Source organism: Lampris incognitus, chromosome 20, assembly GCF_029633865.1.
Source record: "Lampris incognitus isolate fLamInc1 chromosome 20, fLamInc1.hap2, whole genome shotgun sequence".
NCBI lineage: Eukaryota > Metazoa > Chordata > Actinopteri > Lampriformes > Lampridae > Lampris > Lampris incognitus.
In genome coordinates, this window is record NC_079230.1 from 26,051,200 (window position 1) to 26,062,907 (window position 11,708).

Genomic DNA, 11,708 nt, shown 5'->3' on the forward strand with positions numbered 1-11,708 from the left:
AATGGGCAGCACCATTCTCTCTCTCCCCGTCTCTCTCTCCCCGTCTCTCTCTCTGTCTCTCCGTCTCTGTCTCTCTCCATTTCCCCGACCCCAACTCCCCAGTGGAACAGTAGGAACCATTCTCTATACCGCTAACAGGGCTGTCTTTCATGTGCCTGTCTCTGTCTCTCCCCACAGACGGGCTGCGTGGTAAGGGGAGGGGTGTGTGGATGTGTGTGTGTGTGGTGTGTGTGTGTGTGGTGTGTGTGTGTGTACGCGCACGGGCATATATGCATTGGAATGATAGAGAGAGAGAGAGAGAGAGAGAGAGAGAGAGAGAGAGAGAGAGAGAGAGAGAGAGAGAGAGAGAGAGAGAGAGAGAGAATGTGGTTCCATGTCCCAACATTTTAACTTTAACCATCTCGTTAAGGGTTCCGACCCCAGCCTCGTTTGTGGCCAGATGTGAGAAAGAGAGGTATGTCGTGTGATTTCATATGGAAATAGGAACTCAATAAAAGGGTGAAATCTCATGTGTTTGGTGTCGCAGCTCCTGATCCAGCGAGACCATTATCAGGTCCAGGGTTTTCATCAGTCACTATGTCGATATATCAGATATATTTCAAAATGAAAGACAGTCTCTCTCTCTCTCTCTCTCTCTCTCTCTCTCTCTCTCTCTCTCTCTCTCTCTCTCTCTCTGTCTCTCTGTCTCTCTGTCTCTCTCTCTGAAGTTTTGTTTTACATAAAATAAAGTTTTTTAAAATTCAAATCCCCCTCTTTCTCTATCTCTATCTCTCTCTATTCCCCTCTCTTTCTCTCTCTCCAGCTCTATCGCTCTCTCTATTTGTCTCTCCTCTATCACTCTCTCTATTTCTCTCTATCTCGCTCTCTATTTATCTCTCTGTCTTGCTCTCTCTATATCTCCTCTTTCTCTCTCTCTCTCTCTCTCTCTCTCTCTCTCTCTCTCTCTCTCTCTCTCTCTCTCTCTCTCTCTCTCTCTCTCTCTCTCACACACACACACACACACACACCAATTCTGTCTTCCTGCATCTCAGAAATCCATGGCAACCACAGCCACAGCCTCTTTTAGAAGTGTGCCCTTGTTTGTGCCTAAGTTCAGCGGATGAGAGTCCTGGTGTGTCTCATTATGTGTTTAGGCTGGAGATGCCCCTACCTGACAACAACGTATTTTTAGATACGCCGTCCCTAAAAGCAAGAGCGTGACCACTCCACCGCTTGATCTAATGCTGATTACGGTAATGCAATAATTGTCCCGCATGAGCACACCCCTTCTCCTCAATTAGCTCCCTCGTGGAGCCACTAGGCCAGGCCCCGCTCTCCCCGACGGAATGTGTCAACAATGAGCGTTTGATTGCCGAGCACGAGGGCTGTGAAAACCTATTTGAATACTTGCTTATCCATCGCATGCGGGACACCTAGCGAACTGGAGTCTGCAGAGCCGATCAGCGAAGAAGTCACCGAGGGCGGGCTTTTACGAATCAGAAATCGCTATTTTTAACACAGAGATGGTAGATAAGATAGATAGATAGATAGATAGATAGATAGATAGATAGATAGATAGATAGATAGATAGATAGATAGATAGATAGATAGATAGATAGATAGATAGATGGATGGATGGATAGATAGATGGATGGATAGATAGATAGATAGATATGTATTCACACGTGCACAAACGTGCACACATACATTAGCTGCCCCAGAAACCTGCTCCCTAAGACCAGTGGAGATCACGTCTTGCCCCAAGGCTTCGTGGTCTTATACGAGGAGGGGGGGGCGGTCTATAAAATCACCGCAGCGTTTACGTGAAAGGTAAATAAATAAATAATTATATAAGTGGCAGCAGGGCGACACATAATACATGCGGCAGCCGCTGCAGCGGTTAGAGTGGCCTTTTAATTATGCAGGAGACATGTGAAGGAAACAGCGCTCCTCACACTCTGCAAGCAGCTCGCCGAGTAGAGCGTATTAGAGGCTGTTAGGGACACAGCCAAAGAAGAGAGCGGAAGGAGTTACGGGGGGGAGAGAGAGAGAGAGAGAGAGAGAGAGAGAGAGAGAGAGCAAACGGAGGGGGGTACCGGGAGTTGCAGCAGCGGAGGTTGAGAAGGCACTGCACACTGCCAATGAAAAGGAGAGGAATGAGCGAGGCAAAGTAAGCGATATGATTTAGACGGGAGGGAAACAGTGATTGGTGCGGTGAGATGCCGTCGGAGGAGAGAGAGAGCGAGAGGGAGAGAGAATGATGAAGAGAGAGGGTGAGAGAGAGGGGGAGGTTGAGTTCTAGACGAGAAAGCAGGCAGCGCTGGTGGAAGGAAAGGGATGCAAAAGAGCGATGCAGCGCCAAAAGAGAGCATACGGAGAAAAACAAAAAAAGCTGGCGATGGGCACCGAATACAGCAAAACATGAACAAAGAGGAGAAAGAGAGAGAAAGAGAGGGAGAGAGGGAGAATCTGGAGAAAGCGGAGCAGCAAAAGCAAGGAGGACCCAGAATAAGAGTGAGGCCCGAGCCGGGCGTTGTGAGAGAACAACAGTGAGGAAGACTTGAGTCGCTGCTTCATCCAGTGAGAGGAAGATCAATAATGCATTAGAGCGCCATAGAAAACACATGAAACAATAGAGTAAGTGTTCTTTTCTGGGAAAACGCAAATCAAGAGGCCTGACTTCATTACACATTAACCTTACTTCACCCCACTCGGGGCCAGCGGCGCAGAGAGGGGCCAACCGCGAAAAAGGGAAGCACAAAAGAAAAACACAATACGATAAATGCAGACACTCCCTTGAATATCAACCTTGCAAACCTCTTTTACTTTGCAAACCACAACAGATGGACGTGAGGGAACAGTGAGGAGGGTTGGAGGGCAGAAGATGGACGAGGCGGGGTGAGATAAGGGCAGAAACGAGGGGGGGGGTGGGGGTGGCACAGCAGACGAGGGAGGGGAAGAAAAAGGGGGGAAGACGGAGGGGTGCGGAGGGCGCCATGAAAAGGGCCGGTGTTGCTGCTGGGTCAGTGAAGCGATGCAGACACAGAGGGGCAGGGGGGGGAATCTTAATGTGACGCCCCGTCCAGATGTTGCTAGTAAAGCTAAGCCAGATCCGGTAGAACACAACCACCGGCACTAGCATTCCTGACACACACCCAGGTCTGCGCCGCATTCTCCATGTCTACCTTCATTCCTTTTCTTGTTTTTTTGTTTTTCCTGACCCCCCCCCCCTTTCACGGGAAAAGAAGGTAGCCTTGTTAGGAAAGGAGGGCAGGGCAGGGCTCGACCTAGCTAAGGGTTGTGCAGCTCCCTTGCTACGCCCCCCCTCCGGGGTAAGATAACTGTAAACTAAACCCTTATGCGAGCTGTCGACAACCCCTCTTGACATGCGTGTGCCTGGCTAACCGGCTGTGACAACGGAGAATGCAACCTCAACATACGCCGAGATAAAAGCTCCAAATAATAAAATAAAATACGCAACTCCAGATACGCCGAGTTGAGCGGAAACCAAACTCCATCGGCGAGCTAATCTAAACCCTTCTCTTCCCTTTTCAATATTACATGTGAATGGCACTCCAAACCAAAACAGATCAATACCGCTAACTTGACACACATTAGCACCATAAAGGCAACAAGACTACTGAGACTAGCGCTGTCAGAAAGCATTATGGTAGAAGAAACACTAAGAGGGGAGAAACAGACATTTAAGAGTAGAGAAGACGAAGGAGGGGGGAAAGGAACATGGAGACAAGTGTGTCTTCTTACCTGTTTGTTGTACTTGTTGATAGTCTGACTGCTGTATTCAGAGCAGTGGTCAGATCCGAGGGAAATGTTATCTCCGGTGCCAACAAAGGTATTGGCAGGGGGCAGATCCTGCACCGCCTGGTGCTTTTTCCCAGCCGTGGGCGACTGCGGGTGAAGCTGGACCGTGGGGAGCGGCGAGCTGGACTTGTAGTGCCGGGCCAAATCCGGGCTCCCGGGCCCACCGTTGACCGAACGGTAACGGCCCATCCCCGGACTGTCTGACAGCTTCTCGTTAACGCCGTCGTAGCGCTGGCCGTTGGGCTTGGAGGCCTCGACAGTCACAATGCTGCTGTAGAGTGGCTGTTTGGATTTCTGTTTCCTCTTGTCTTTCTTGGGCTTCTTGGACTTGTCGTGCTGCTGTGGGGTGAAGAAGTCTTCGTGGTCCTTCTTGCCGGCCTCGTAGCCGTTCTTGTTCTTGGGGCGGCAGTAACGGGCCATGACGACAACCAGGATGATGAGGATGACCGTCATGATGCCCGACACGACCCCGATGACGATGCTTAGCCGCTGCTTGCTCAGGTCGTAGTTGGGGTCACCGGCGATGTTGGTGTTAAGGGAGGTGCTAAGGCTCTTGGCCACCAGAGACTCCACGACGGTGGAGTTGGAGAGTGTCTCGTTGACGTACACGTGAACCAGCGTGGTGGTGCTCTGGGAGGGCTGCCCACTGTCGTTCACCTGGATGACCAGTCGGTGGAGGCCGTAGTGCTTCTGTTCCAGCTTCCCCACCAGCGAGATGACCCCCCCTACCCCCGTCTATTTCAAACAACTTGAAGGGGTTGCCGCCGATGATGCTGTAGTTGAGTTCTGCGTTGACTCCTGTGTCAGTGTCTGTGGCTATGACAGTTCTGACTACAGTCCTGATGTTACTGGATGGAGGAAGGAGGGTGTAGGAGCTGTTTATGGGGAAGGTGACTGTGGGTGCATTGTCGTTTTCATCCATGACCGAGAGTGAGACTGTGGCGGTGGCCGACTTGGGCGGGTCGCCCCCGTCCACAGCCTTGACGCGGAATGTGTAGGTGGTTTTCTGTTCGCGGTCAAAGGACAGGGTGGAGAAAATGGTTCCCGTGTCATTTTCAATGGAGAAGATGTCCTCCTCTTCCTCGATGAAAAGACTCATCTCTGCATTTTGGCCTTTGTCCGCGTCAATGACTGTTATCATGCCAACGGGGCTGTTGGGTTCAAGGTTTTCTTTGACATAAAAAGTAAACACGTCCTGCATGAACTTCGGTTCGTTGTCGTTCTTATCAGCAACGAGGACGACCACAGTGGCGGAGCCTTGCAGGATTGGCATGCCCTTATCTTTGGCCATCACTTTGAATTCATAGCGCTCCGTTTGCTCTCTATCCAGAACTGCGTTTACTCTGATGTCCCCACTGTCCGCATCGATAGAGAAAATCCCATTTACCGACGAGTCCAGGGAGTAGGCTACTTCAGCATTCTTCCCGCTATCAGCATCAATGGCCACCACAGTTGTCACCCTCTCACCGGGGGCATTGCTTTCTGGGAAAGACACCTCTACTACGCTCTGGCTGAAGATAGGAGGGTTGTCGTTGGTGTCGCCGACTTTGACGATCAGAGAGTTGTTACTAGCCAAACTGGGGCTTCCAGAGTCCACAGCCACAATCACCACGTTGTATTCCTGTGTGGCCTCGTAGTCCAGCGGCGCGGAGGTGTGGAGGAAGTACTTCTTTTTGTTCTGCTCGCCCTCCATTTCACTGGCTGGCTTGAGCTGAAACGGCACGTCTCCCACCACCGTGCAGGTCACGATGCCGTTCTCCCCCTGGTCCCGGTCTGACACCTGGACTAAGGCGATAGGCGTGTCCACAACCACATCTTCTGCCACGTTGGCTATGCCGTCTTTCAGGAAAATGCGTCCTATTTTACGGATTTCAATGGCGGGAACGTTGTCGTTCTCATCCTTGATGTTCAGTACAACGATGGCCTTGTCCATTTTGGGCGGCTGGCCCCGGTCGCGGGCCATTACCGTGAACCTCAGCTGGCTCACCTCCTCGCGATCAATGCGATGCAAGACGCTCAGCCACCCCGTGCTCTCATCCAACCTCAGCAACCTCCTCACCGACTCCGTGGCTGCCCCGAACACGTACTCTATTTGACCGTTGACCCCGACGTCGGCGTCGGCTGCTTTGAGCTGCAGGATGGGGGCTCCCGGGGAGCTGTTCTCCGGCAGGTCGGCCTCATACACGCTCTTCTCAAAGCGGGGGCTGTTGTCGTTCACGTCGGTGATCATCACCCTCAGAATGGCCTGGGAGGAGCGAGGAGGGTCGCCTCCGTCCCTGACGCGCAGCGTGAGCTCGTAGGAGTCCCTCTGCTCCCTGTCCAGAGCCCCTTTAATGATGAGCTGCGGCTGTTTCTCCCCGTCCGTGGTGTCGGCGACCTGCAGCTCAAACACGCTGCTCCTGCTCGCCCCGTCGTCGAACCTCCTCTTGCCCGAGTAAGAGTCCCCGTTGTCGCGACCCCCGGAGGACCCCAGCCGTCTCGAGTTCTCCCCGCCGTCCTGGATGAGCTCGTACCTCTCTATCCCGTTCCTGCCGAAATCTCTGTCGGTGGCCGTGGGCAGAAGATACAGGGTGCCGATGGGTCTGTTTTCCTCCACGGAGAGGGTGAGGACGGGGGAGGGGAAAGACGGGGTGTTGTCATTGATGTCCAGTATGATGACTTTCCCCTCGAAGAGGTCGACCCAGCTCTGCGCCGGGCCGATGACGGACACCTCGAAATCTATGAAGCACTCGTTCTCGTCGAATATCATCTGGCACTGCTGCAGCTTCTCGCGGTCGATCCGCCTCTCGTTGGTGGTGAGCTCGCCGGTGATGTTGTCTATCTTGAAGAAATCGGAGCCGGACTCCAGCGTGAATGTCACCTCGCCGGACCCGGCGACGATGCCCAGGTCGGCGGCCACGTTCCCTATCCGGACATCGGCGGGTCCCTCCTCCGCCAGCCGGTACCGGAGCACCTGTTTGGCCGCGGGTTGATTAACGAGCTGCAGGATGAGCATACAGTAGCACAAGTAGTCCACTGCGCCAGTAGTCCTCATTGTTCTCCACACCCCCCCGAAAATATATATATATATTGACTTGATTTTTGGGGGGGGGGGGTAAAAAAAGCGAAAGAAAGAAAGCGGTAATAATGGGGATTCGGTGCGCTGCACGCTCGGGATGCACTTAAGCAAAAGCGGACGTCGCGGTCCTCTTCGTGAAGTCCTCTCCGGCTCCGGATGGGAGAGACTTCATCCCCCGGACGCGTCTTTCACCACAACTGCAGTGAATAGCGTCAAGGCTTCTCCTCTCCTCTCTCGTTTTGTTTTCTCTCCCTTTAAGTCCGCGATGTGTTTTCTTCTTCTTCTTCTCCTCCTCCTCCTCCTTCTGTTCGCTCTCTCCTTCTGCGAGTTAGACCGCAGAGAGAGGGGAGCGCACCGGAGAGGCTCCGGCGGGATGTAACGACACCAGGAAATGTAACGTGCGTAAAGGGCAAACGGTCCTCACGTACGGCTTCCGCATTATCTCACCAAAAACATCACACGAACAAAAAAAACCAAACAAATAACAAAAAAAATTGTTCAAATCTCACCGTTTTGAGATGTCCGGGCAAATTAGTCTTTTTAGTATCCTTCCTTTTTTTTTTTTTTTTTTTTTTTAGGCGAGGCTCCAAAATGCCTCCGTCCGGAGATATCTCCAAATGCCCGCGCAGCCTCCAAACTTGATCATACGTCGGGGTGACGGGCAACTCTTCCAAAATCTGGAAGAGGTGAATAAAAAAAAAAAAAAGAGGAAAGAAAAGAAAAAACCGGGTCCGACTGTCTGTGTGTGGATACTACACTCTCCCTCCCGAGTCACTCGCAGCGAGAGGGGCTACAGTTCTCTCCTGCGTGCAACCGAGCCGTGTTGCGAACTCCCGGACGGACCAGACGACTCGATATAAATATAATGGTGGGAGAGGAGGGGGAAAAAAGAGAGAGAGAGAGAGCCGAGGAAGGAAAACGTTAATCCGACGGATGCATTTGGAAAAGCTGGTAGAATTCCGGTGTGTCCTGCAGAACCGAGCCCGTCTCCTCACCTGCAAACGCGCCGCGTGTGTTCGCAGCCCCTATCTGCAGCACTGAGAGTGATTCACAAATGATATTGCAGTCTCTCTCTCTCTCTCTCTCTCTCTCTCTCTCTCTCTCTCTCTCTCTCTCTCTCTCTCCACCCCCTCCAGTTTCTTTTCCCCAGCAGCGCACGGAACCACGGCTGAACTTGATCGTCGGGTCTGGAAGGGGGGCAGCCGATGATATTTGACGGAAAAGGACAGAGGACCCCAAAATATAAAATAAAAGAGCGTAGTGTCTCGTTTTCCCGGGAACAGGGGTGCGATATTGACTCGAGACACTGAAGTCAGCAACACTATAGTGAACACATCGTGTATGTGTGTAACCCCCCACCCCACCCCACCCCCAGTGCGGCTTTGCCCGCCGGCGAGGCTTAGGCGCTGATGGCCATTATACAGCAACTCTCTCTGCAGGGTCTGTGGGCATGACGGGACACCGCGACGCCAAGCCGGCGCAAACGGTTCCGGAGCGCGCGGCGTGGGACGCACGGTGCGGCGCCGAGGCCCGTCGGTTCTGTCGCTCCGCCGCACAGAACCAGCCCCCCCCCCCCCTCTGTGACGCGAGAAAACACCCGCTCGCCGTCCGCAACGCCGGATCCGGACGCGAACTTTGCGCGCGTCACGGTTCTGACAACGCACTCTCGGCGTCTTTTACGCGGGCGGCAGCGGGGATCCCTGTCTCCTCCCGCACGCAGACAGTTGCACCGCGCCGCTGTGTGCAGGAAAGGGGAAAAGGGGGGAGACTGGGGGAGACGTGTGCGCGCTGCTGTGGTTTTCCTGTGGTTGCTCGTATAAATGTGTGTGGTCGCTCGCCGCTGGCTTTGCTTCCCTGGCGCAGACGAGCTCCGATCCAGCTGTTCATCCCCGCCGGTCCTCTCCGCCTCCGCGGCTCTACCGGGGCCGCGATATGCCAATGTGTGTGTTGTGTTGTTTGTTTTGTGTGTGTGTGTGTGTGGTTTTTTTTACACGTAGGGGCTCAAAGTGAAGCGTCCCCGTGGATGAATGGCCATATAGTGTGTCTGTTGCTGTCACCCGGCCGAGTGCGCAAACCGAACTCACCTCCATCAGATCGGCGCGAGCTGCGTGCGCCCTGCTGCAGAAGTGGCGTGTGCCTCTGCATACATTTACAATAATACAGACTCTGTTTAATTTGAGAGAGGAATGCGAGCGAGAGAGAGAGAGAGAGACAGAAAGAGAGAGAGAGACAGAGAGAAAGAGAGAGAGAGAGAGAGAGAGAGAGAGAGAGAGAGAGAGAGAGAGAGAGAGACAGAGAGACAGAGAGAGAGAGAGAGACAGAGAGAGAGGGAGAGAGAGACAGAGAGACAGAGAGAGAGACAGAGAGAGAAGGAGAGAGGGAGAGAGAGGGAGAGAGAGAGAGAGAGAGAGAGAAAGAGAGAGGGTGATGTGGCAACGCAATATTTGCGACCCTACTGGGCACCAAATGCTGCTCTTCGGTGGATTTATAGGCTACGGTACTTTTGTACTGCAAGGTAGGCATATGTGACTACCTACATAGTGGTTTTTTCTGCAGATTCATCGCCGCTTTCGCGCGCGTGTTGCGTACGTGCGTGTGTGTGCGTGTGTGTGTATTGCTGCTGCGTTAAAATGAAAGTGTTTCTCTTCGATACGAGAGTGTAAACAGTCCATAACTTGCTTGTCTCGGATGGGAGTACGCTCCTGGTTAGCGTGGGGACGAGGCTTGGTATTGAAATGAGGCTGCGCGCGTGTGTGTGTGTGTGTGTGTGTGTGTGTGTGTGTGTGTGTGCGTGTGTGTGTGTGTGTGTGTGAGAGAGAGAGAGAGAGAGAGAGAGAGAGAGAGAGAGAGAGAGAGAGAGAGAGAGAGAGAGAGAGAGAGAGAGAGAGAGAGAGAGAGAGAGAGAGGCAGGACCAAGGAATCTCTCGGGCGGCCGTGTCTGAATTCCAGCAGTGGCTTCAGCCTTGCTTACTAGCGCCCTCTATCGCCCACTTCTCATTAATCCCCTCAGACAATGGCAGCAGCGAAGAGGTGCACAGAGCTGCGGTGTTTGGCGTATTAAAGCCCCCCTTCCTGCTGATCGGTGTGTTCGGTTAACCTGATTCGTCTGGGGACATGCTCTCCATCACTGCATGGTGTCATCTGGCTGCTCACAGACAGTGTAGTCAACTGACAGGCGCTCGGCTACCGAATGTCCAGACTTGTTTTTTCTTCATAAATATAATGTTAGATTAGAGTTTAACTGTCAGTGGAAAGATACAGATCCCAAATATGCATAGTAGGTTTTTTTTTGTCCTGTAAATGCTCACAGTAGACTCCATACTGCACAGGATTTCATACAGTGACCAAGGGCAGGGCGATATTGACAAAACCATATATCACAATATTTTTGACTCAATGCCTCCATATTGATAATGTGACGAGATTTAGTGGATGACTATTGGTGCTTTCATAGAATACTCACACAGCAGAAAATGTTGATAAATGATCATTAGTAATGTGGATATGACGACCAGGTAGAGACAGTCATTGCTCGTGTCACTAAAACGGTCCGTTAGGTCTAGAAAACTGTCTCACTTCACTGTAATGCAGCCTTTAAGACCGGGAAACACAACGCTTATGTTGTATCACCATATTGCCAGAAGCACGATCACAGATGACATTCACTCTCATATCACCATATCAGATGATAGTCACTCTCATATCACCGTATCAGATGATAGTCACTCTCATATCACCATATCAGATGATAGTCACTCTCATATCACCGTATCAGATGATATTCACTCTCGTATCACCATATCAGATGATAGTCACTCTCATATCACCGTATCAGATGATATTCACTCTCATATCACCGTATCAGATGATATTCACTCTCATATCACCGTATCAGATGATAGTCACTCTCATATCACCGTATCAGATGATAGTCACTCTCATATCACCGTATCAGATGATATTCACTCTCATATCTCCGTATCAGATGATAGTCACTCTCATATCACCATATCAGATGATATTCACTCTCATATCTCCGTATCAGATGTTAGTCACTCTCATATCACCATATCAGATGATATTGACTCTCCTATCACCATATCAGATGATAGTCACTCTCATATCACCATATGAGATGATATTCACTCTCATATCACCATATCAGATGATAGTCACTCTCATATCACCGTATCAGATGATAGTCACTCTCATATCACCGTATCAGATGATATTCACTCTCATATCACCATATCAGATGTTAGTCACTCTCATATCACCATATCAGATAATATTCACTCTCATATCTCTGTATCAGATGATATTGACTCTCATATCACCATATCAGATGATATTGACTCTCATATCACCATATCAGATGATAGTCACTCTCATATCACCATATCCATATATTGATATATCGCTCAGCTCTACAATGACCGTTGATGCAAATTGACATGACGACATTAAAACCCACCGCGTGTGTCTGTCTCGACACCAATGTGGTGTTTGTTTGGCAAACCCAGACTTGCTGACGGCTCGGTTGAGCTGGCAGGGCCAGGGCTTCACACTGTGAGGACCTCTGCACCATCCAGATGTGACAACACGTTTAAGAGACTCGGAGACGGTTGTTTTTCATCAGCATAACAAAGAGCGAGGGACTCGAGTAATCGCGGGAAATCACAATGGCGGTTGTTAAGGATCCCAGAAAAAAGAGAAGAAAACACCTCACTCGATTATGATTATAGGATATATGGCGTTTCAGAATGGAGAGCCTCACATCCTCAGTGGGTTATTCGTTTGGCTCGCACAGCCGGGAGGAAAAGCACAATGGGACAATGTGCTGAATTAA

The 11,708-nt window shown here is 51.2% G+C and overlaps 1 protein-coding gene across 1 annotated transcript in view; it reads right to left on the minus strand.

The window, feature by feature from the left end:
- pcdh7b (protocadherin 7b) overlaps positions 1-6,835 on the minus strand; it is a 133,276-nt gene extending 126,441 nt beyond the window's left edge. Inside the window, 2 exon segments of the mRNA XM_056300459.1 lie at positions 3,745-4,527; positions 4,529-6,835. Of these exon segments, the coding sequence (XP_056156434.1) occupies positions 3,745-4,527; positions 4,529-6,835 (3,090 nt within the window).
- Positions 6,836-11,708: the final 4,873 nt, after the last annotated feature.